This window comes from Megalobrama amblycephala, linkage group LG4 (assembly GCF_018812025.1).
Source record: "Megalobrama amblycephala isolate DHTTF-2021 linkage group LG4, ASM1881202v1, whole genome shotgun sequence".
Taxonomy (NCBI): Eukaryota; Metazoa; Chordata; class Actinopteri; order Cypriniformes; family Xenocyprididae; genus Megalobrama; species Megalobrama amblycephala.
Window position 1 is genome coordinate 14,648,665 of NC_063047.1, and position 25,742 is coordinate 14,674,406.

Here is a 25,742-nt window from a genome sequence, read left to right on the forward strand (position 1 = left end):
TATTTTCCGTACTCATTTAAATATATATATATATATATATATATATATATATATATATATATATATATATATATATATATATATACATAATGTGTTTGTTATTTTTATCATGTGCGTTAAACTGTCTTCCTCCTATCTTCCATTAAAAAGATGTGCAATACTCCAGATTTCCAAAAAACAAAACAAAAAAAACTTTAATCCAGTTGATATAGGCTAAAACAATCTTGGGATGCTGTTTGAGAAGCGTGTCTATGTGTGTTGTTTCCTACAAATGTAGAAAATACAATAGGTTACACACTATCACTGAATTAAATGACATAGGCTATAAATCATATTTCTTATATACATTGAGTGACATTTTTAGGAAAACGAACACTGAAACTGCGATGATTAAAATAGCGTCTTAAAGATACACAATAAGGTTCAAACAGAATACGGTGACATCAAAATTAGTTTTAATAAACAATAAGGGGGGTGGGGGGGTGGGTCCGTAGAAAAAGTTGCTTGTTTTGGGCTTGTTTTCACAGGCCTGGTTGCTTATTTGTCTCGCGAGATCTGGCAACACTGATTGACAAGCATCCGCCATTTTGTCCGACAAAGCAGTCAGGAGTTAGAAGATTAACCTCGGTGGAGTTAAACTTGAAAAATTGTGCATATTGACGTCTTCCTGCGTTTGAAACAACATTCATTCTCATGTTCATTCATGTTTATTTGATGCTATAAATGGACTAGTAGGAAGAGATGATCGGTTCACGAGCCTCTTGAGATGAGGCGCTACAGCAATCTGTCACGATCATGGTCACTCACAACCCATTAAAGAGACACAAAACGGTTTTTATTGTTTGAATTTTTTTAATAACTACACAGTTTGAAAGCTGGGACTTTGTTTAATATCATAAGTAACCTGCTCTGTCTCGTCTGTCGATGTGTTGTCAGTTTCCTCTTTGCTCCGCGATGTATTTTCCACTCTGTGTGGTGACAGCGCCACGACTTGTCGGACAAAGCAACAGTAACTAAGGGGGGCGGGTCTTTGCGAAAGGTCAATTAGTTTACAACAATGATGGCTGTTGAAGAACTGAGATGTGTAGATTCCGCCATCGCGTCCGTTATAGAAGATATCGACAGCGCATTCATTTTAAAAAAGGAACAGAGGACCGCGATCAAGGCATTTGTCGATGGGAAAGATGTCTTTGCCGTCCTTCCTACGGGATTCGGCAAAAGTTTGATTTATCAGCTGGCCCCGATGGTCGCTAAGAAGAGTTCTGTTGACAACTATGCGTCGCTCAACATACATCACTTACTCTGTAGCTCTGATTGGTTGTAGGTCTATCCAATTGAGGTCTTTCCTGGATCGGTTGAAATACGCCCCCATAATCAAAGCCCAATGGAGCAGTATCAGACTCATATTCGAACTAGAATTGAGTATGACCATGTCAGGCTATCAAAGTCACGTGATTTCAGCAGTTTGACACGCGATCCGAATCATGATTCGACACAGAAGAATCATAACACTCCGAAGCTTCATGAAGCAGTGTTTTGAAATCGGCCATCACTAAATAAGTTGTTGTTGGTTTTTTTTTTGGCGCACCAAAAATATTCTCGTCACTTTATTCAACCACTGTACTCACATGAACTGTTTTAAATATGTTTTTAGTACATTAATGGATCTTGAGAGAGGAAATGTCATTGCTGGCTATGCAGGCCTCACGGAGCCATCGGATTTCAACAAAAATATCTTAATTTGTGTTCCGAAGATTAACGAAGGACTTACGGGTGTGGAACAGCATGAGGATAAGTAATAAATGACATATTTATTATTAATATTTTCATTTTTTGGTGAACTAACCCTTTAACTTGGTGCTCTAGCGGTTAATAAACAGAACTGCATGCGTCTTGCAGTAAAACATTGAAGCCGGAACTACTTCTCTCTGTTTATGTCTAACGAGTCTACTGTGCTACTCCGCAGTGGTACGACCCAAACCAGTTTAAAATAAACACTTATTATAGGTGTACCATAGTGATTCAGGACAAGACAAAAACATGGTTTGGAAAATGGAATCATGATGTAGCCTAGTCTCTAATTATATATTTTTTTGTAAATTTTGAACACAAAAAAGTTACGGACAGCAGATTTGAATGTCCTAATTGAACTAAAGTCTAATCCTGGCTAAATCTAAGCTTTGTCTGTGAAACCGAGCCTATGATTGCTATCAGGATATGATGAGACTTTTAACCAGTATAACAAACAATGTTTCTGTATTTCTGTAGTGTAGAGACTCACCTATCGCACCTTTAATTATGAGTAAAAAAAAAAAAACATTTAGCTGTGTCCTACATTAATTTGTGCGCAACCCTGTTAACGCATGATTTAAAAAAAAAATTAAAAAAAATTACACTCAAGTAAGAATTTTACGGTAAAAAACAAAACAAAAACATTTTGCCTTTAAAAAAAAAAAAAAATTGATGTTTATTTAATGTTTTTGTTTGTTGGGTGTAAATTGCTAAATCGCACAGTTCAGTTTTAATTTGTATTTAGATATATCTTACATTTTGATAACAGGGTTGAAATATTGAAAAGCAATAATGGATTCATGGTTTGGCTTAGTAATACTCCATGTGTTCGAGTCATGAATGTGTTTTGCAGTCAACAGGCGCTGGTGGTTTAAACATGAGTATATTCTGCCACCTAGTGTTCCTAAAGGGTATAACAGAATTTGGGAAATTGTATGTGGAAATTAAATTGTAGGCAAAGCATAAAAATAAAAGCATATACATTTATTTAAAAGCTTTTTTTTGTACAAAAAGAAATAAAAAAAGACAAATGATACAAAAAAATAAAAAGTACAATAAAATAATAATATGGCCAATTAATTTACTACACATTTCCAGTCTCAGTAAGTACAACGAAGGACTAATTTGGCATATACAGTATTTCAAGCTTTCAGTTTTAGTCCAGGAGGGGATGTTCTCTCCCCTTGTTCCCCTGAGGCTCTCATTAGTAGCACACAGCTGCCGAGAGAAGAAAGCAGGACAAAAATGACACCAATATATATCTAAAAAATCATAGCAGGCAGTTTAATTTCCCATATGGAAAATATGCGAGAAAGACAATAAGTCACTCACACATAGGTGAGTCATGACTAATTCAAAAATGAAATGTTTAAAACATAAAAATGCAGCCTAATGCGTTTTCTTAGTAAGATGCCAGTCCAGTGTTCTTGTGATGTAAACTTGTTCGTTACTCGTATTCTGTTACAATGTTTGTAAAAACATATGCTCATTGTCTTTTAAAAGTTTCTAAAATCTGTCCATATCTCATCTCCATTCATTCACATATTCTTTTACAAGTGTCTGCTTGATGTAGCAAAGCTCATCCAAGGTCTTGGGTTGGTGTGTGAAAGGTCACACTGACTCTGTGGATGTCTCTGGTGGTGCAGGAGCCTGCGCAGGAGCCTGTGCAGGAGCCTGTGCAGGAGCCTGTCCTGGATCGAAGAAGACAGAAAGGAAGGAAATTATTCAAATATATGTATTTATGTATCGCTATGGAGTAACATCCAAAACCAGCTTCAAAACTGCATAAAATGTGACAGCTTTTCAAATTTTAAAACAGATGCTTTGGACTGTGAGTTCGGCCTTCAGTAAAACAGAAATATTGACAAGTACAGAAAGAGCTGCAGAAAATAGTATCTTCTGTTCTATCTAAACAAGGAATGTGCATGTGCCGATATGAACACAGAGGAAACCACTGGCGTTTAACATATCTCTGGTTAATCTCACTTACACTGGTTTACTGCTAATAGTTTTTACTCTATTTATAGATATGAGAGAGTAAATTTTCATACTTAAAATCTGAAAATAAACAGAATGTTTGATGATTTGTAAACTTAAAACAAAGAAACACTGTCCCATGAAATAAGGAAAACATTATATTTTTGTCAGGATACTTTGATGAATAAAAATTAGGCCTTTGTCCCAGACTCAACTTTGCGCCTTGTGTAAAAATCGCATTACTTGTTTGTCCACAGATTTGGTCACACTGTAATCTTTTAAACTTTGTCACTAGCTAGGAGATGATATTATCTGTGCCAAGTGTGTTAGCTAATACAGTGGGTACGGAAAGTATTCAGACCCCCTATATTGCAGCCATTTGCTAAAATCATTTAAGTTCATTTTTTCTCCTCATTAATGTACACACAGCACCCCATATTGACAGAAAAACACAGAATCGTTGACATTTTTGCAGATTTACTAAAAAAAAAAAAAACTGAAATATCACATGGTCCTAAGTATTCAGACCCTTTGCTCAGTATTTAGTAGAAGCACCCTTTTGATCTAATACAGCCATGAGTCTTTTTGGGAAAGATACAACAAATTTTTCACACCTGGATTTGGGGATCCTCTGCCATTCCTCCTTGCAGATCCTCTCCAGTTCTGTCAGGTTGGATGGTAAACGTTGGTGGACAGCCATTTTTAGGTCTCTCCAGAGATGCTCAATTGGGTTTAAGTCAGGGCTCTGGCTGGGCCATTCAAGAACAGTCACGGAGTTGTTGTGAAGCCACTCCTTTGTTATTTTAGCTGTGTGCTTAGGGTCATTGTCTTGTTGGAAGGTAAACCTTCGGCCCAGTCTGAGGTCCTGAGCACTCTGGAGAAGTTTTTCATCCAGGATATCCCTGTATTTGGCTGCATTCATCTTTCCCTCGATTGCAACCAGTCGTCCTGTCCCTGCAGCTGAAAAACACCCCCACAGCATGATGCTGCCACCACCATGCTTCACTGTTGGGACTGTATTGGACAGGTGATGAACAGTGCCTAGTTTTCTCCACACATACCGCTTAGAATTAAGGACAAAAAGTTCTATCTTGGTCTCATCAGACCAGAGAATCTTATTTCTCACCATCTTGGAGTCCTTCAGGTGTTTTTTAGCAAACTCCATGCAGGCTTTCATGTGTCTTGCACTAAGGAGAGGCTTCCGTCGGGCCACTCTGCCATAAAGCCCCAACTGGTGGAGGGCTGCAGTGATGGTTGACTTTCTACAACTTTCTCCCATCTCCCAACTGCATCTCTGGAGCTCAGCCACAGTGATCATTGGGTTGTTCTTTACCTCTCTCACCAAGGCTCTTCACCCCCGTTAGCTCAATTTGGCTGGGCGGCCAGCTCTAGGAAGGGTTCTGGTCGTCCCAAACGTCTTCCGTTTAAGGATTATGGAGGCCACTGTGCTCTTAGGAACCTTAAGTGCAGCAGAAATTTTTTTGTAACCTTGGCCAGATCTGTGCCTTGCCACAATTCTGTCTCTGAGCTCTTCAGGCAGTTCCTTTGACCTCATGATTCTCATTTGCTCTGACATGCACTGTGAGCTGTAAGGTCTTATATAGACAGGTGTGTGGCTTTCCTAATCAAGTCCAATCAGTATAATCAGCTGGACTCAAATGGAGGTGTAGAACCATCTCAAGGATGATCAGAAGAAATGGACAGCACCTGAGTTAAATATATGAGTGTCACAGCAAAGGGTCTGAATACTTAGGACCATGTGATATTTCAGTTTTTCTTTTTTAATAAATCTGCAAAAATGTCAACAATTCTGTGTTTTTCTGTCAATATGGGGTGCTGTGTGTACATTAATGAGGAAAAAAAATGAACTTAAATGATTTTAGGAAATGGCTACAATATAATAAAGAGTGAAAACCGTACCCACTGTAGATGCCATAAGATGCGTTTAGAAAAAACATGCAATGGCAACAGCAAAGCTTGCGAAATTAAATTACAATGAATTTTTCACATTTAAATAAACTTTTCATTGATTTAATCATTTAATAGCTTGACATACTAGATTTTGTTTTCAACAATTAATCAGTCATTTAATTGGATATTTTAAATACATGTCCCCTTTTTATTAATTATTGTTACTGTTTTTTCCCCGCCAAATAAGCCTACTACTGTATTTGTGTCCTGCATTCATTGAATGCTTTATAATCAGCTGATTATGTCCAAGAACATACATGCATTATCAGAAGGCACCAAGAAAAGACAGTTTGGACAGTCTGTAATTACAATAGCCTGTTATTACCTGAAGTGAGCAGTTCTGCTGCTTTCCTGTCCTCTTTGATATACAGAGATGTCATTAGGAAGAACAAGCCTCCCAAGACCCCAATGAATGGGCACAGAAGAAAGCCATATTCCAGTCTACGGAAATTCCAGCTGAGAGACTCTGGCTTATAGTTTTTTAGAGCATCTGAGATCTGAAGAAAACACACAAAAAGATATATATATATATATATATATATATATATATATATATATATATATATATATATATATATATATATATATATACATACACACACACACATACACTACTTTTTACATTATACTGTAAAAAGCCATTGTAATTATGCCAAAACAGTTACTGTTTCACAAGGTGCAATTGTGTTTTATAGCACTTCTGGATAGTGATATAGCCTTTGACCCTACTGCTATTTAATGTAAAAGTATTGTGGATTAAAATATGCTTACCGCACCAATAAGGTATGGACTTCCTGCATCTCCAAGGAGATGACAGACCATAATCTGTAAAGCCTCAGCTGTCGCTCTTCTAGTAGGCACGACGACATACTAAAATAATATGAATCAAATTTAAAAGATGCCTTTTACACACATTTTTTTTAGCAATTTTAATCTAATAATCATACACTGTAAAATGAATAAAAATAATTAAACAATACATCACTGTTTTCAACATCAAAGTTTCTAAATTTAAGCATAATAGTATTTTACTTTTATACCATTAGCTTTATTGAATCACTTGGCAGTTTTTTTCCACACACTCTTCGCCCTGTGCTAATTTAAAAGAGTGTGTTTCATTTCTGCACTTTTTTTTTATTTTTATTTTACGTTTTTTAAGCGTAAATCTCTCACCAGCAGAATGTCCGCCAGAATAGCCCAGTTGAGGGACAGCAAAGTCTCTCCGATAGCAATGAATGTCTGTAAAACATCAGAAACATACAGTTTATTTAGAGAGCATATCACACACTGGTGATCACACGGTGCTATAACAGCAAATAAAGATTTTGTATGATGTACAAAGGATAAAAACAGTTTAAATGATCTTGTTGTTTTCCACAGAAGAAAGTCATACAGGTTTAATAATAGAACTATTTCTTTAATATTAACACAAATACTGAATCATAAAGTAATCCAGCTTACATATGTGGCCGGGATGCTGGTGGCCGCCAGGATGATGGCAATGAAAAAGCAGGGGGAGGAGCTGAGCATGCCGACGGCACATATGAGAGGATCTGCATTGGGCAATCTGACTCTCAGCTTCTTTGATATGTAGGTGCCCAGAAACACTCCCACAACCCCTGTCACTACTGTGATTGCTCCAAAGATGTAACTTTCACAAGAGAAAGATGAAACAGTGTGATATTATTCAATTTTTGCCTTAGTTTCAGAACATTATTTACCAGACATTATCTACCTACCAGACCAGTCTCAGTCAGACTGATAAATACTCTCTCAACTCAGTTTGGTGGTACAAAACAAGCTGAGAAACATACTGAATCAGATATTGACAGGACTGCATGAGCAAAAACAGCTGCAGTAAACATTATGTGTTATCTAAGCAAGGAACAAGCAGATATGAACACTACCACAGAAGAAGTCTCTGCCATGATTTAACCAATCTTTGGCTAATCTCACTTTTATTAGTCTACTGCTAACCTCACTGATTTCCTTTAAGATCTGTTCAATTATATAAAGTCAAAAAGCAAGAGACTTGCTGTACCTGTCTAAAGGGTTACAGGGCTCTTCGTTGCAAGGTGGCCTGAGACCCTGTGTAATCTGTGCACGAGACAGAAAGGTGGGGGTCCAGAAGGCCAGAGCCCCAGTGACAAAAGCCATGGCAGTCACGCCAAGAGACGACCAGACAAAACTCCGACTGGAAGGAGGGCACAGATCCAAAACACAATAAAAAAGTAATATTTGCTTACATAAAATAATAAGAGAAAACCCCTAGAGCAGTGGTTCTCAACCTTTTTGACTTGAAAGACCCCCATTGTCCAATACAATAGATTTCCCAAAATATTCTTGTTTGTTTTTTTCCCCAACAAAAATAATACACTGAGGGGAAAGAAAATATGATTTGAGTTTACATCTTGATTTAGGTTTTTTTAGCATTTTAATTACTTTTTTTATATAATTAGTCACCCTATGGAAGTTGAGAACCACTGTCCTAGAGGATAAGTAACTCATGACAAACACCTTGAAGATTGCACATGCTGAATTGAACAAAAGGCACATTTAATGTAACTTGTGTCTCTACAGTGTGACTTACTTCTTCAGGAGGTACTTGATGTCCTCAATGTAAGAGGTGCTTTCCATTGTTGCTCCTCCTTGGGTGTCCGAGGCTCCACGAGGAGGATTAGGAATCAGAAACATCAGGAGCAGCAGACCCAGTCCTCCCAGAGCAGGACTGATCTATATCCAAAAAAACCCCAAAAAACACTCAGACAACTTGCTCAACTGTATTTTATAAACGTGGAAGTTAATTGTCTTGATTATATTAATCAAATATATGCTTACATTGCAAAGCCGGTAAAACAATCATTACTGATGTACAGAATCTTGTAAATTATACTTTTACTTAATGCATTTCAAAGAGGGAAAAACAACAAATCATTTTAGCATCTTCCACTTTGGTTTAAGTTGACTTAATATTGCAATTATTTTTAGTGCATTTCATTTTCGAGATCAAATAATTGCCAGACACTCTGCAATACTGCTGTGGACCCCCAGTTTAAGAGCATATAAACTTATTAAAAACTGTTCCTCTTTAAAGTTAACTTTTTTTTAGCTTTAATGGAGAACAGATGCAATAAAGAAGGAGACCAAGGAATGAAATCCAATTAGACCCTTAAAATACAATGCAGTACAAAGCCCTTCTTTTATATAGCTGGCTACATTTCAGTTGACTGCATCAACAAGATTAACAGATTATTAAATGTAACACAGTAAAGCTATAACATAGCTTCTGCACAATATTGTAACTCTCCATATATATTTACAAAATATTCTCTTACCCTCAGGGCCCAACGCCAATCCCCTGTTGCATTAGCTACAGTTGCTCCCATAATATATCCTAGACCACTAAATGAAAATTCAAAGGAACATATTCAGTTAGAGTAAAAAGATTCAACAAAAGTTTTGTCAACATTTATATAACATTGTATATATGCCGTCACCAGCATTGGGGGTAAAGCATTACAAGTATGTTAGTTACGTAATCAGATTACTTTTTCGAGTAACGTAACGCATTTTTGTTAAAAAAAAAAACAATCAAGCCCAGCCCAGGTGAGAAAAAGTAACTCAAAAGTAACTTTTTACTCCCACATTACTTAAATGTAATTAAGTACCGCAATCAGATACTTTTTTTAGGGAGTAACACAATATTGTAACACATTACTTTTAAAAGTAACTTTCCCCACTGTAGTGATTTTATACAGCAGTTCAAGAAACAAGAGGCAATTTCCAAACAAACTACAAGAATTATTGCTGTGCCTTCAGGGCTGCACCCTTCAGAGGTCACATTTGTCAGGAACATATATCAACGAGGATGTCTTATTTCAGAAAAGTAACCATTATAAAATTGACTTATTCCTTGTGAGGCATAAATTACTGTAATTTCCTTCTTACTTGGCAATGTAATGGTTATTTTTCTTAAATGAGCCTCAATAACATATGTGACAGACAAATGCGACCTCCAGAGGGCGCAAGCTTTGAAATGAGACATGACCACAGTAGTTGTGTTTCTGAGTTAAAGGGATAGTTCACCCAAAAATGAAAATTTGATGTTTATCTGCTTACCCCCAGCGCATCCAAGATGTAGGTGTCTTTGTTTCTTCAGTAGAACACAAATGATGATTTTTAACTCCAACCGCTGCCGTCTGTCAGTGGTATAATGCAAGTCAGCGGGAACTTGGACTATAAGAGTAAATAAAACACGACAGACAAATCCACCACTATGTCCAACTGCATTCATCACTCGATTCGTGAGGTCTGATCGCGCTCTGACAACGGCAGTGATGTCTCGCGCATATACTTCAATGAGCGCGAGACATTACTGCCGTTGTCAGAGCGCGATCAGACCTCACGAATCGAGTGATGAATGCAGTTGGACATAGTGGTGTATTAGAGGTAAAAAATGATATAAATATTGTTTGATTTCTCGCACAAACCGATCGTTTCGTGTCTTAAGACATCAATGTGTCGTCACAAGCCGCAGGGTTTAATTTGGATTTGTCTGTCGTGTTTTATTTACTCTTATAGTCCAAGTTCCCGCTGACTTGCATTATACCACTGACAGACGGCAGCGGTTGGAGTTAAAAATCATAATTTGTGTTCTACTGAAGAAACAAAGTCACCTACATCTTGGATGCGCTGGTGGTAAGCAGATAAACATCAAATTTTCATTTTTGGGTGAACTATCCCTTTAATCAGTATTTCAAACTAGCTGATTGATTGACTCAATAAGACAGTCACAGTCACTCCTGAATAAATCACTTGAATAAATGAGTCAATGACACACTCATAAAGAAAGTCACTTGTCATCCCTACTGGCATAAAGATGTAACCTGCAGAAAGACCTGAAGAAAAATCTCCATTACTAAAGCATAGATTGACAGTCAGTCTTGAATATGCAAATAGACAATCAGTTGCATGATTGTTCCCTCCCCAAAATCAGTTCAGAGCAAATCCCGCCAATTTCTTTGGTTAAAGGTGTAGTGTAGGGTTAGGGGTTAGTATTTATTTTGTTAGCAATTGTTAGTAATATTTTGTTTGTTAGTATTGATCAATGAAATCTTTCGAATCAGCTGCAGGGTAGAGTTTGCGCTGACCTGGTCATACAAATGGTGAAAAGTTTGTATATATCAGCACTTGATATACTTGATAGAATGCCTCTCGGCCAATGAAATTCTAGGACCAAAACATACTATTGTATAAATTGCGATATACAGGATTATTATACGACTTCTCCAGATCAAAGTATATTTATAATCCCTTTCTTAAATATAGTTTTGTTGTAAAGCCTTCACCTTCCGACCGGTATGAAGATATAGAAGAAGGAGATCATGAGAGTTCTCTGGTTGCCAGTGAACAAGTCACCAATGATAGTAGGAGCTATGGTGGAGTAACTGGCCTCTCCTGTCCCAACCAAGGCCCTCGTAAAGACCAGAACCCAGAAGTCCTGTGGTGAGAATCAAGACAGTAACTTAAAATTAAACTTAAAATTGAATTGTTCTGTTCTATTTACTGTTAAATATAGTAAAATAAAGATATTGTTCAAAAGTACAGGTACAAAATTAAACAAATTACACATTAAAGTTGTCAGACTCCCCATAAAGACTTTGTACTGTACCGATTTTTTGACGAAAGAGCTGCCCAGTGTTGTGACAATCCACACAGTCAACCCAGCGATCATGATAAGCTTCCTGTCATAGCGATCTCCAAGGTAACCAAAAACTGGCGCCAAGAACATGAAGCTACAGATAAAAACTGTAAATATGTTAACACATAAGATAAGTTTCGGATCTGTAAGATTTTTTTTTCTTTTGAAAGACATCTCTTATGGTCATCAAGGTCAACAGAAATATTGTGAAATATTATTACAATTTAAAATAAATTAAAATGTAATTATTCCTGTGATGTGATGAAACATTTCGTATTATTATCAATGTTGTTAATATTTTTGTGGAAACCATTGTACTGTTTTAGAATTCTTTGATGAATAGACAGTTCAAAAGAACAGCATTTATTTGAAAAAGAAATCTTTTGTAACATTATAAATGTCTTTACTGTCACTTTTGATCAATTTAATGCATTCTTGCTGAATAAAAGTATTTATTTCTTTCAAAAAAATAAATACATATAAATAAATACATTTTCAACTGTAAAGTTTGTCCTTTTTTTTTTCACAGGATAGTTATTTCTGTGTAACATCATGTATGGATTATACAATAAAATCTTGTATTATTTTAATGACTGTCGGTACGCAGAATAATCAACCAATCAGTTTGGAGATTAGAGCAGATAGAGATTGAGTAAGCATGAAAATGCAAACCAGATCAGTGTCAGATTAGATTATTTGGACTTATTGGTGCTTTCATGTAATGCAAACTCTGAGACAGATTGCATCATTTACAAATTGTGTTTTGCCTAATACCAGACTTGTTACTAACTTACAAAATGACAGTAAAAGACCTGTTAGTTCATCTCAAGGACGTACTCTTGTAAAATCAAGTTCTGCAATGTCCTCTTCCTTCTTACTGTTTTGTCAGTGCAATGTACTACAAACTCAAACTGATACCTGTCTGTAGGAGACCTGAAGTGCTGTCAGCGATTTCGAAGTACTTCTGGATGCTTAGCAGCACACCTGGAACAGACCCAGAACAACATCTGTCACTATTTCTAGTGACATTCTGTTAACCATCACACTTGCTATTGCTTTGGGTAGAGTGTGCTCACCTGCAATAGTATAACGGTCCATATAGTTGAGGAGATTGATGTAGCAGAGCACTGCCACTGCGATATAGGAGCGTCCCAGAGAAATGGAGGTTGTTTGCACAGAGGATGTATTCCTATCTGGTTGCTCAGAGCTCATGGAGCCATAACGTACAGTCGAGCTTGAGCGGAGGCTCAAGCGGGTTTTTGGTTTGTGTTGGTTGGAGGCCATGGTGCTCTCTGTCTCTATGGCTAACGAATGCCTTTTTTGCCCCTGTAAGAAGGAAAAGGACTTGTAGGCACTTCACAGATGGTCACAACAACATTGTGGTTTTCAAGCACTCTTGCACTGATAAATGATTTGTGAACTTTGCCATTAAACTCGCATGGCCTTCATGTGATTCCAGGAGGACACTGGACAATGTTTTCAGATTGAAGTAACCATGGAAGCAAGGAAAAGCATAGGTCTGGAGTGTAGTAGCATTCAATGAACAAGGCCAGTGACAAATGCCTTGTATAGAAATAAATAATTTATCAAACAACTTGGTGTAGTTTCGCTGGAATGGGAAAACTTATCTTGTATTTTGTGAAAAGGAGCTTGTTAAAGGTGCTAAAGAGGATGTTTTGTTTTATACATTTTTACAATATTACTTGAAACTGTCTTTACTAACTGATAAAAGACTATTTATTAGGTGCACTGAAAGGAATAATATTAATATACATCATCTGTGCACGAGGTAGGGCCTTAAAAACATCAGGTAAACGATTGGCCCACTGGCTTGACAACAATGACGTTCTGTGCGCGGCTGCGCGCTCCAGTAACTTTCCACACTCTACAGGCGCCACATGCAATGTTTTTGTCAGGAGACAGGAGTAACAACTGCAGATTATGAGTTACCTGCGGTGAGTCTGACATAATGAATCCACTAACACGACACAGTGAATGCCGGTGGTAAACACTCATGTTCCAATACTCGTGCACAAGTTTTGGGAGGCGTTCCCTCAAAATGAGCTGTGAAGGAGGGGGGTTGTTCTTATGCATGCGCTCATTTCAAAAACTCACTAACAGTCTTTGGTTTCTCAGTCGACGAAAAAAGATCCTCTTTAGCACAAAGACTTTGCATGAATGTAGAGTCAAGTGTTTAAAGTTGATGTCTGGAGGATGTTTACACCCAATGATGCTATTTATACTCCTTTGTGCACAGTGTCACTAACCTATTAGCATGCTAGTGTGGCCAGTCAAATTAAAAGCAGAACTTAGTAATGACAAATAAGCACAGTGGCATTACTTTATGCAGAACTTACAGAATAAATGGGCTGGGAACTCTCAAACCAAGCCCGTGATGAAAAACACAGTTTTCTAGTGTATTCCCTTCTAATACGTTGTGAAAATACCATAAAATGCATCAGTGTTAAAGGGGCTGCCACAACATTTCTGTGGAACTTGTCATTTCATTCATGACGTCGTAAATGAGTCAATTTAGTTTCCTGTAGCATCTCACAATCAAATTTGACCTTTTAATAATAATACCTTTTGAAATCTGACTAGAAAAAAGTGTCTTTCTGTATAAAGAGGAGACCTAGATTTTGTGAGAATGGAATATGTAGACCGGAACTTATCTCAAAGTAGGTGTGATCTTACTAGTTGCACACATCAAGCTGTCTTGTCACCAATTCAACCCACATGCTTACATAATTTTAGATGCAGCATTCCTATTTATAACCTCACATTTGCCACAGGAAGGGCATCTTCTATCTTTTATACTTTTATGGCCAATATGATCTTTTTACCTAAAGTAATAATGTTATATTGTGTTTGAAGAAAGATTTAACAGATTAAACCCTCCCCTTTAGTGTCAGTCTGAACAGATGATACTTCCAAATGCATATCATTAGATGAGTTCAGGCCAGGACTGAGTTCCTAGCAGACTGCCAACAATGCCACTGTTGTGGTGATTAGCTGTGTATGACCACCACAAGACAATGCCATATGATTGTTCAAACTGCAACCAGTCTTTTAGACACTGAGGTTATGCTAAATGTCAGTTTTTGCAGGTATACATTTTTTTTAATTGGTTCATAAAATGCAAATTGAACATTAGAAGATCATTTTACCTTGACAATTTCAATAATATAAGCATCTTAAGCAAATTCAATAATTTAAGTTACTTACACTTCAGTCAATGTGCTGTAATATCCAGTGCCAGTCTAATCCATCTTCTTTTTCTTCTTCTTCTTTTTTTGCTGGCCCTTTTTTTCCCTTTTCTCTTTCTTTCTTTGCTGTGCTCGTTGAGATATCACTTGTAGAAACAGAAATACATTCCTCTGCGTATACAGCACGATACAGCAGGATTATCAAGTTAGAATCAAGCCCTACCCCCTTTTTTTTTTTTGGTCACACGCAGCAGAACAGTTCCTCCTTGTTGCAATATAGACCACAAACCAGTAGATTTTCATCTCCATGCTCGCTTCATGCTTTCTGCTTTACAGAAAGAAGTTACCCAGATCTGCAGGGCTCATGTTTCACAGTAATGCTCTGAAGTTTGAACGCCAGGACAAAGGTCTGAAAAACAGAGCTGCCAGAAAATAAACACCAGTGGGAAATTCTTCAAATGGAAACCTAATCTTGTATTGTCTATCAAATGAGTGAGGTTTATGACGCTTGCTTTTATATAGTTAACTAATCATACTTTTGCAGTGATAGATCATCCTAGATAAGCCATAATCAATCTCTATTCAGTTATAGTGCATCAGAGTCTCATCTTTTTTCCCACAAGGTTTCTTCAAAGGAGAATTGTGAAACTTCAGCTGTGGTATTTTGCTGTCCGATGATGCACAAGTTCATTCTTGTGAAATCATTTGCAAATAACAACTTCTCTATACAAAGACACTTTATATACATTGTACCATATTATGAAATATGATATACGCTGTGTTTCCTGTAAGACCACATCATCACATGTACTTGTGTACAGTGACCTGTCACCACATCTTTCTTGACCTTTAAATTGCTGATTTCAGTGAATGATAAACTGATGTCAGGTTGTGGTGGTATGCATTGTAATTATAACTAATAATGCATTATAATAATGTGGGTTACCATTATACAAAGCAGGATGGGTTTCGTTAAATTATATATTACATTTTATGCCGACCAACAATTCTGTAATAAAAATTGAACTAGATTTTTTTTTATTTTATTGCTCTTTACTGTCGCCTAGTGGTTGAATGACACTGACTGTACTGTCTATAAATATTTCAAAAACTTTTAACCGAAACTGGCTCTTAAAAAAAAAAAGAATATGTAACCTAATAAATCCATAAATATAAACTAAGTAGAGCATTAAGCTTAACGACAGATCCAATATATACATGCTAAATAACTCTTACTAGTGGTGCTTGCAAGCATTTTACATTCACATTTTCTTTAGAAAATGTCCATGGATAGTTGTTCTTTTATCGTCTTCTGTGTGAATTATTGGACTGGAAACACATCTTCAATAGACTCACCAACAACACAACTGGAGTGCTAACATATATAATATCGCACTCAAAGCCATCGCTGTTTGTTAATTGTTAGTGAATGCTGGGGCATGCGCGAACCTTCCGCCCTTAAGGAACGTTCTCTCCTCGCGGCCTCATAGAGAGCAGAGCGCATGCGCATACCGGATCAGAATGTTGAGCAAAAGGGACTAGAGCAGAGACGGAAAGACGAGCAAGCAAATTCAAACATATTTTCTCCTTAACGAAGTGAACGACCGTCGACCTAGAATATAACTTATAAAAACATGACGGAGCCCCAGTCAGCACTGTTACTCAGGAGACAGCTAGCAGGTAATTTTTTTCAAGGCTGTTGGCAAAGCCCAGGCTAACAAACCGGTGAACATTTAGCCTGTCAATGCAGTCAAGACGGATGTTTTAGCCGTTAGCCGCTAGTTTAGCTGCTAACGAGCCCTGCATTTATCATGAAGCATTCGTTAGCGGCTAAAATAGCCGGCTAAAGGCTATCTCCACCGTCTTTTGTTATTTATAAAAGGTATTTTGGTACGACTTACGATGGAATATCAATCTGAGAGCCGTTAATATTTAATTAAAATAACAATACGCATACATTCACATGGTTTTTTATTCAGTTTACTTATGTAAATGTATAAGTGTCAGGCAGTTTTGTCTGCAATCACTCCGGCGGGGCCGCTCGCAGTCGGCTAGCCCGTGTTTTGACATCTGTGTCCAGACTCCGCACGCAGTTTACATAGGAGCACCAGCCGTCGGTTATAGTCTCTGGGAAACTCTGTCAATGGTCCATTTCCGTTCACCATCTTATCGTGATCCGTCAAACCAGTACTGTTATCACAAGGCGCAAAGGTGAGGTTTATAAGCTGTACATTGTGTGCCATGTCTCCGCAGTGGGGCGATCAAATCCCTTTGTTTTTCTAGGCTGGCTAATAGGCTAAGCTAACAAATTGATGGTTGCTGTTTGAACACCAGCTCACCGGTACAGAGACAACTAGAGACCCCCTGTCCGACTGTACTGTCATAATACATGTACATACGTGATTAACACACAACTTGCTTTTTTATTGTTTGGTTATATACGAAATTAGCTGTTACAAGAGTCGTTACTAGTTTGTTTCTCCTGCTCTTTGTCCAGGACACACACTGAGCAACATGATCCGTGAGTGTCAGCTTTACTAAGCTCAAGCCAGAGGAGGATTTCTCCTCTGGGCCCCATTTGCGCAGTGCAGCCAGTGAAGTGAATTAGTTGTAAAAGGGTCAAACTAAGCAGATTACATGAGTTCTCGGTTTAAACATGATGAACACATCAGATCAAGTTAAAAATGTTAGATCTGACAGCTGTCTCTTTGCAACATAGACAGCACAAGCAACCCCATCCCCCCAAATTACTCATCTTACACAAGCATAGAGGCAACTTGCCTATTTCTTTCCAAGGGTCGACAGGGTGAGTGGCACCCCGGGCCTGTCATGGCGTCAGGTTCTGCGGCTGATTGACTAGTTCAGGGGATCAGGACTGTTTTGGTTGTGTCCTTTCAACAGGACCAGTATGGTGAACTCATCAACCTTGTTCTAAACTCGGTGAACCCTCTGTGGGATCAAAATCTTCACAACATACATTTATGCTGGACTGTAAAGATACGGGCCAGGAAAACATGGGACTTGTGAGATCTTAACTGCATATGTAGAGCATTAAGCCCTGTTTACACCAAGAATAATAACTATAAATGAATAACTATATTGAACTAACTATATTAAGGTGATGATACACTTTTTGAGCAACGTTGCTGGGCAATGTCTCTGAGCGATGATGCTTGGGCACTTTCCCATTGAGAATAGGCAACAAATTTCTATCTGGATACTTTAGATCGAAATTTGTTGCTCATTCTCAATGGGAAAGTGCCCAAGCAACATCACTCGGCGACATTGCCTAGCAACATTGCTCAAAAATGTTCCCCGTGTATCATCACCTTTAGTGTCCACACCAATGCACAATAGCATTGTGTTTATTATAAGCACCTGCAGCAGTTATGTCGCCTGCCGCTTTAAATGCTCGAGCTCTTTAAATTCGGGTGGATTCTGATTGGCTGTCAATGTTTTTATCAATCATCAACTGGAAAAAATGGTATTGTTTCTCATTGCCTGTATCGTTATAACTGGTGCGGACATAACTATTGTCATAGATTTAAAGGGTTAGTTCACCCAAAAGTGAAAATATTGTAATTTATTACTCGCCCTCATGTCGTTCTACACCGTAAGACCTTAGTTTATCTTCGGAACACAAATTAAGATATTTTTGATGAAATCCGATGGCTCAGCGAGGCCTGTGTCGCCAGCAATGGTACTTCCTCTCTCAAGATCCATAAAGGTACTAAAAACATATTTAAATCAATTCATGTGGTTCAATCAATATTAGGGCTGGGCGATATATCGCATGCGATATATCGCCCAGCCCTAATCAATATTTTTTGTGCACCAAAAAAACAAAATAATGACTTAACAATATCTAGTGATGGCCGATTTCAAAACACTGCTTCGGAGCGTTACAAATCTTTTATGTCGTTTGATTGATTCGGATCACGCGTCAAACCGTCATACTGGTGAAATCATGTGACTTTCGTGCTCTGAAGCACTGATTCAGTTAGTAAAGCTCTGAAGCTTCATGAAGCAGTGTTTTGAAATCGACCATCACTAGATATTGTTAAAAAGTCGTTATTTCTTTTTCTTTTCTTTTTTTTTTTTTTTTTTTTTTTTTGGTGCACAAAACATATTCTCATCGCTTTATAATATTAAGATTGAATCACTGTACTCACATGAACTGATTTAAATATGTTTTTATTACCTTTATGGATCTTGAGGGAGGAAGTACCAGGCCTCACTGATCAGATTTCATCAAAAATATCTTAATTTATGTTCCAAAGATGAACGAAGGTCTTACGGGTGTAGAACGACATGAGGGTGAGTAATAAATGACGTAATTTTCATTTTTGGGTGAACTAACCCTTTAAAATCATCCTTTGTGTGAATTCAAAACATGAATCAGTGCTGTAACATTGAGAGCATAGGTTTGTTGTAAATGTGATTTGAGTCATTTAATAAGAGTCAAATGGTAGTAAAAGACTGTGTCTTGTCCTGCTGTGTAGAGACGCTTAGTACCAGACTGTCTTAGTGATTCATGTGCTCATAAAAATGACACATCCATATGACTGGATTACCCAACTGTCAACTTGTTTTTGTCAACAAGGTGGTCATTCCCCAACCTACAGTGATTTTGTTTTGCTCTCTCTTGTAAGAACACAGAAGTTCAGACAGAGCGTCTGAGACCACAGGCACCAACAGACCGACGTTCTTTGGCTCGAGGCTCAGTCAGTTGATCTGATAACAAACAGGCAAATTGCTCATTTCTTGTCTAAAATGCTCCCCAGATGTGAAAACAGTTTTGGTGTTGTAACTGTGTAGGTCCTACTATCAACACCCATGTGTAAGCACAAATGCACCTGGTGGCCTGAAATACCACATATACTTTTTCTTCTTTCATATAAAATAGCTAATCAGTATCTTCATGTTTTCTCTTCCTGACAGAACTGAATAAAAATCCTGTGGAAGGTTTCTCAGCCGGTTTGATAGATGATAATGACCTCTACAGATGGGAAGTGCTTATAATCGGTCCTCCTGATACACTCTAGTAAGTCTTTTTGTTGTCTTATGAAATACCATGTGACAATTATTTACTAACATATGAAAATCAAAAATGTCACATACAAACAAAGAGCGAGCAGTACAGTTATTGAAAATGTAAATTTTGTGTTGCTTGGAAGAAAGTCAAATGGGGCTGTCAAACGATTAATCGCATACAAAATAAAAGTTTGAGTTTGCCTAATATATGTGGATGTACTGTGTGTAATTATTATGTATATATAAATACAAACACATCCATGTATATATTTGAGAAATATTTACAAGTATATGTATTTATATTTTTATATAATTTATATAATATAGAAATACATTTTTTTTTTGTACATAAATAACATTTCTCTTAAATATATACATTTATTTGTGTGTATTTATATATACATATTATTTACACACATTACTCACACATATATTATGCAAACTCAAACTTTTATTTTGTATGCGATTAATCGTTTGACAGCCCTAAAGTCAAACAGGCATGAGGGTGAGAAAATGATGACAGAATTTTAATTTTTGTGTGAACTATGACAAAATGACAGCCTGGTTGTTGTTGTTTTTTTGTTTTTGTTTTTTTTTATGAAGAAGAATATGTATTTATATACACACACACACACACGCACATATGTTTTTGTGGTGCCATAGGGGAGTCCTAGCTGGCACAGTTTAAGCAGTTGCAGAATATTTTAATACATTGCAAAGAATGTACCACCACAATATTGTTGTGAATAGCACTTTAAGCCTGTTATGTTTTTTTCTGTTTACAGTGAGGGTGGTGTCTTTAAAGCCCATCTTACATTTCCCAAAGACTATCCTCTCAGGCCTCCTAAAATGAAGTTCATAACAGAAATATGGCATCCAAATGGTAAGTGTGGGTCTTTCACATTTTTTCTGAGCAGTATTCATCAGCAACGCTTGTATTTAATGCTGTAAAACAGACTCTTAGCTGAAGCAAGTTTTGTGAGATTTGTTGTTTGCAGATTCCCACAGAATTTAAACACCCGTTATTCAAGTTGCACTCAGTAATTTTTCTCTGGCTGATAGAGAAGCCTGCTCACTGCAGAGCCATGGGTGGAGAGTGGAGTTCAGCTCCCTTTCTCTGGATCTAATTTGGGCGTAATGGATGAAGCTAGAAGGTTCATCCACACCCTAAACCTACCCATAACTCAATCCCTCCACCCATTAGACCCACAGAGGTGGCGCTGGACTAGGTCAAACTCAAGCCATGACGTCCAGAGAGGTAGAGCTGGAGGTCATTTGGCTCTGCAGTGAGCACCACTTGGGCTAACAACGAAGCTGTATTGCACTTACACTGACACCTAGCATTGTGAAATGCAAATGCTTTCAGTTGCTAATTCAGAATGTGACTATTTTATTCCACAAGAAAAATGTCTAATAACAGGGCTTACCTACCATTGTGCATATTTTTGACTGGCCTTGAGATCTAATCTTGTCTGCTCCCATTAGGAGAAAAAATAAATCACTCTCATAAAATGCATTTATTATTCTATTGATATGACAGGAGGTTTCTCATGTGAATGTACATAATTTTAAACATTTTTCAGAAGTAATATTCTTTTGTGTAGTTTAATGAAGGAAAAATTATAGAGAAAACCTTTAAACATCTTCCCATTCCCTGTTTATTTTGTTAATTTAATAATTATTTCAGCAACCATATTTATCTATTATATTGATGATATAATGATTAGCAACAGAAAAAATGGTTATTATGGGTATTTTCATAACTGTGTAAGACTGGAATAACTTACATCCACCCTCATGTCTTGTCTCTGTATTGTGTTTGCAGTTGACAAGAATGGTGATGTTTGTATTTCGATATTGCACGAACCGGGGGAGGATAAATATGGCTATGAGAAACCAGAAGAGCGTTGGCTCCCCATCCACACCGTAGAGACCATCATGATTAGCGTCATCTCTATGCTAGCTGACCCCAATGGAGATTCCCCTGCCAATGTTGATGCAGCAGTAAGCAATAAATAATATATGCTTCACCTTCCATTGTATTTATGTTAGCTGAATGTGATGCAGCTGTACTTTTCTTCACTTCAGAGATAAATTAGATAAATGTGTGTATTTATGCATTTATTTATTTTCATCTATTTAATATTTCAGAAAGAGTGGAGGGAAGACAGACATGGTGAATTCAAAAGAAAAGTTGCCCGCTGTGTAAGAAAAAGCCAAGAGACTGCCTTTGAGTGAAATTCATCTAGCAGCTTGTAGCTTCACTATTTTCAGGGTAAGCAAAATACTTTTACTGTCTTGTTTTACCGCCAATGTCTTGTGGTGATTTTTTTTATTTATTTATTTTTTTTTAGTTCTCCCATCTTGACTGACTAATTGAAAACTCACAAGCACAGAGCCAGATGATGCAGGGAATTATTCAAAGTTTTAAAGCTATCCCTCAGATGACTGGCTTTTTATTAGCATGTTGATTTACACAGGTCTGTTTTTACCTGTGACTATTTTTTTTGAATAATAAATTCTAAACATGCTTTAACATCCGCACATGAATGCGCAGCACATTAAAAAGTCAGGAAAATATTGCTCACTGCTGATTTGTACAGGGTTAAAATCACACAATTCTAATGTTGCGTCACTATCCCATACAGAACTAATCCCCTTCGAAATAGGGCTTTTATTAGTCAGATTAGTGTTTTATCATAGTAATGTTGTGGGCTAACCTGTTAGAACAGGTTCACAAGGCTTGTTTAAAATGGAGGTTCAGTGCTAAAGATTATTAGGTAGCTCTTTTTTCTGCTTAGCCTCTCATAGGTAACCTATAGACCCTTTAGTTCAGAGCATTTCAGATGGTTTCCCCCTTGTTTTTCACAGTGGTCGATTCCCTTGAAACTGTATCCATACTCACCAAGGCTACATTTATTTGATCAAAAATGGTAAAATGGTAATATTGTGAAATATTATTACAATTTAAAATAACTGTTTTAAAGGTGCAATATGTAAGAATTTTTTTTTTTTTTTTTTTGTTTTGTTTTGTTTTTTGTGAGTACTGTGAGGCATGGTAAGCAGAGAAAAACACTATGCTATGTTAGCTACTTCACAAAATAATCAGATGCAGCTTTACTTTTAGTAACAGTAATACAGCATTTTCTCCATCATATAATAAGTTTTAAAATTAATTACAAGCCATTTATCAACACAAGCCATCCAGCATTTAATATATTCTAAAATCGATCTAGCTTACTACAGTGTGCAACAAGTGTCTTACAGCAGCCACTGAGCGAACGCAAAGAGTAACGTTATAACATCATTTTCAACACACTCAAATGTATCTAATATGATAAACAGAGCTGCGTTACCTCATACTCATGACCAGAAAAGCGGAAGCAGGGCCAGCTACTGTGGCATAATAGAAGTTCCGCTGCTCGTGAGGCGTGTGTTGCGCAATCACTCCAGCGGCCTCGTTCAGCTCCCACAACACTCGGTCCTGCTCTGCTTCATACTACAGTAACATTAATAATCGCATCCATGATCATTATTTCTTCCCGAGTCCTATCCCGATTATTTCCCCTGGCTGTGATGTGAAGATCACATGTCCCAAGATTCCGTGCTCAAACTTGGCGTCATCAAGCTAAGCTTTTGTTTTGAATAGGCCTCTAGCAAACAGAAAATCTTACATATTGCACCTTTAATGTAATTTATTCTTATGTTGGCAAAGCTGTATTTTCAGCATAATTACTTCAGTCTTTAGTGTCACGTGATCCTTCAAAAAATCATTCTAATATGCTGATTTGCTGCTCAATTTTTTGTAATATTGATATACTGTCACTTTTGATCAATGTAGTGCATCTTTACTGTATACAGTTAAAAAAAAAAAAGGTGCTAACCCCAAACTTTTGAACTGTGGTGTGTTTAAAGTAAGTTTCAAAAGATTGAGATTACTGAACTATATCACTTGTTTTGACAAAATTAACTGTTGAAGGCTTTATATGCTAAAGGTCTTGTTAGTCTGACATTTGGTTGGTGATTATGTTCTGAAATTTGTTGAAATATCTCTAGTCTCATATCTCATTTTGTGTTTTTCACAGGTCTCCAGTTGAGAAACAACATGGCACTGTTTTCTTGCACTCTACCACCCTATTGCTGGACTGGTTTTCATTGAATGTTGGCAGTAACAGACTGGCATTAATAGGCTCCAATAGAACATAAAGGCCATCACAGATGCTGACAGAACACGCCAAGCAAGTGCCAACAAAAAAGAGAAAAAAAAACTCACAAACAATTACGCTTTTTTCCTTTTTTCCAAGTCTATGAACTGATACAACTTTTCAGGAAGAGATTGTAAAGATGTGTACATAGCACAGACATAAAAACCGGATAATATATAATAACTTGTTCCTATCCATCCAGCAAGACTTAGTACCAAATAAAATAGCAATTCTGTAGTTAGAGTGTGACATCATGTACAGTTCTTGAAGAGTATAGTTCATCTCCTACCCTCCTCCTCCTCCTGCTGCCTCACATCTCTTAGTGTGCATCAGATCTGTTACAGGTGCGAGCGGCCTCACGTACCCGCCTGTCACCCGCCTCAAACTCAATCCAGTTTTAGGGTGGGGAAGGTAGGGGTAAGCTATCATTACGATTCAAAGCATGCTCGTCATGTTGGACGGCTTTCTCACTCGAGACACTTCAGGTAAAAATAGCTGTAAAGCACGTCATTTTCTTATTAATTAGGGGTCATGAAGGTATTTCTCTGATTTGGTTTTTAGATTGGGGGGGGGGGGGGGGGGCGCTCTTACTTTGGCTGAAAGGATGACTACATTCTGAGTGTCAGATTCTCATCTTTTTTCATTTTGTCCTTTTGAGGCGGGGAGGCATTGGCAAGGAAACCCATCAGATGTGATTTTCTTTTTTTCCTGCATGTTTTAAGTTCTCTTTTGTTTTCAAAAGTGCCTCCAATTTAAATCGCTTGGCTTGTTACATGCCCTGCATCAAACAGGAGCTAAAGGGAGGAACATGTTTAAGAACTGCTCAACATCCTCTCAAGCTTGTGTGAATGTGTAAGGTTTTTTCCCCCCATAACCCTTGTACCAGCATTCTGAATTATTTTGGTGTAGCAATAACTGCTTTGCCCACTTTGTGCGGACATCTTAAAATTGGATATTCATATAAGATTTCTAGTAAAGATTCTCCCTTGTATCAGAGCAGTTTTTTTTTTCCCATGCTTGACCTCTTTTGTGTGGTTTCTTTGATAGGTTTCTAGCCATGCTTTAAATGTAGATTTCTTGCAAACCATTTCTGGGATTTCAGATGAGGTGTGTGTGTTTGTGTGTACGTACGTGTTTAAGGGCGATTGAGCATAAGTGTTATGCAGAGGTTTGTGTGTGTGTGTGTGTGTGTGTGTGTGTGTGTGTGTGTGTGCATGCATGCCTGTATCCCACTCTCTCTCCTCCCACAATCTTTAATTCTCTGGTTAATTTTATTCTGGCTCTGACAGACTACTGCAGTTCTTTTGCCTAATGTACAAAGACAAAATACCGATGTATATTTTTCATGTTATGGAAATTGTCACCTCTAGTGAGTTCTTCTAAAATATAATTTTTTTCCAATACTTGTTTGAGTGTGCTATCTGTGTTCAGTTCAAAGTGTTACCACAAATATGAGTGTTTTAACACTAATCCATTCATCAATACCAGCATAACTACAAATGTATTTGCTTTTTATTAAAATTATTCTTATCAGAACATGGCAGTTTTATATAAACCACTGGGTAAAAAGTGTATCTATTGTTCTGTAGGGTGATTTTTAGTATTTATATACTATTATAGTATTTTATTTTGAATTTGCCTTATTTGGATATATTTTTTTATTTAGTGTTATTTAATTTTAGTTTAAATTAGTAGTTTCATGTGTTTTGTTATATTTCTACATAGCCTCAATTGTATTTTATTAAGTTATAATAATTTTAGTGCTTAAACTTATTTCAGTTAGTAAAAGAAAATTACAAATATTCCCTCAAGTCTTTCATATATTAATATTATTTCAGTTCACTTAATTTCAATTAC

At 37.1% G+C, this 25,742-nt stretch overlaps 2 protein-coding genes across 4 annotated transcripts; one reads left to right on the top strand and one right to left on the bottom strand.

Moving 5' to 3' along the window:
- Nucleotides 1–2,760: 2,760 nt before the first annotated feature.
- On the bottom strand, nucleotides 2,761–16,130 carry spns3 (spinster homolog 3 (Drosophila)). 3 transcript variants are annotated; one of them, XM_048187790.1, is made up of 14 exons: nucleotides 16,003–16,130; nucleotides 14,666–15,068; nucleotides 12,517–12,766; nucleotides 12,359–12,424; nucleotides 11,411–11,547; nucleotides 11,088–11,239; nucleotides 9,075–9,141; nucleotides 8,330–8,472; nucleotides 7,781–7,933; nucleotides 7,201–7,390; nucleotides 6,913–6,978; nucleotides 6,511–6,609; nucleotides 6,065–6,236; nucleotides 2,761–3,482 (listed from the first exon to the last, which is right to left on the bottom strand). In XM_048187790.1, exons 3-14 carry the CDS (start codon nucleotides 12,722–12,724, stop codon nucleotides 3,403–3,405), a joined length of 1,533 nt encoding a protein of 510 aa, XP_048043747.1. In that variant the 5' UTR covers nucleotides 12,725–12,766; nucleotides 14,666–15,068; nucleotides 16,003–16,130; the 3' UTR covers nucleotides 2,761–3,402. The 3 variants fall into 3 exon arrangements, with proteins under 3 accessions (XP_048043747.1, XP_048043748.1, XP_048043749.1); XM_048187791.1 differs by having other exon boundaries at nucleotides 2,761–3,469; nucleotides 6,064–6,236; XM_048187792.1 differs by lacking the exons at nucleotides 12,517–12,766; nucleotides 14,666–15,068; nucleotides 16,003–16,130 and having other exon boundaries at nucleotides 11,411–11,534; nucleotides 12,359–12,430.
- A 9-nt stretch (nucleotides 16,131–16,139) lies between these two features.
- ube2g1a (ubiquitin-conjugating enzyme E2G 1a (UBC7 homolog, yeast)) lies at nucleotides 16,140–25,288 on the top strand. Its single transcript, XM_048187795.1, has 6 exons — nucleotides 16,140–16,326; nucleotides 19,588–19,690; nucleotides 20,466–20,563; nucleotides 21,506–21,684; nucleotides 21,832–21,955; nucleotides 23,766–25,288. Exons 1-5 carry the CDS (start codon nucleotides 16,281–16,283, stop codon nucleotides 21,916–21,918), a joined length of 513 nt encoding a protein of 170 aa, XP_048043752.1. The 5' UTR covers nucleotides 16,140–16,280; the 3' UTR covers nucleotides 21,919–21,955; nucleotides 23,766–25,288.
- The last annotated feature ends 454 nt before the right edge of the window (nucleotides 25,289–25,742 follow it).

Coding starts and splice junctions, on each gene's coding strand:
- ube2g1a (XM_048187795.1), top strand. CDS start 16,281: ATGACGGAGCCCCAGTCAGCACTGTTACTCAGGAGACAGCTAGCAG. Junction 19,691..20,465: donor GGTCCTCCTGATACACTCTA/GTAAGTCTTTTT, acceptor TTCTGTTTACAG/TGAGGGTGGTGTCTTTAAAG. Junction 20,564..21,505: donor AGAAATATGGCATCCAAATG/GTAAGTGTGGGT, acceptor TTGTGTTTGCAG/TTGACAAGAATGGTGATGTT.
- spns3 (XM_048187790.1), bottom strand. CDS start 12,724: ATGGCCTCCAACCAACACAAACCAAAAACCCGCTTGAGCCTCCGCTCA. Junction 7,391..7,780: donor CCCTGTAACCCTTTAGACAG/GTACAGCAAGTC, acceptor CTCTTGTGAAAG/TTACATCTTTGGAGCAATCA. Junction 3,483..6,064: donor AGCAGAACTGCTCACTTCAG/GTAATAACAGGC, acceptor TCTTCGATCCAG/GACAGGCTCCTGCACAGGCT.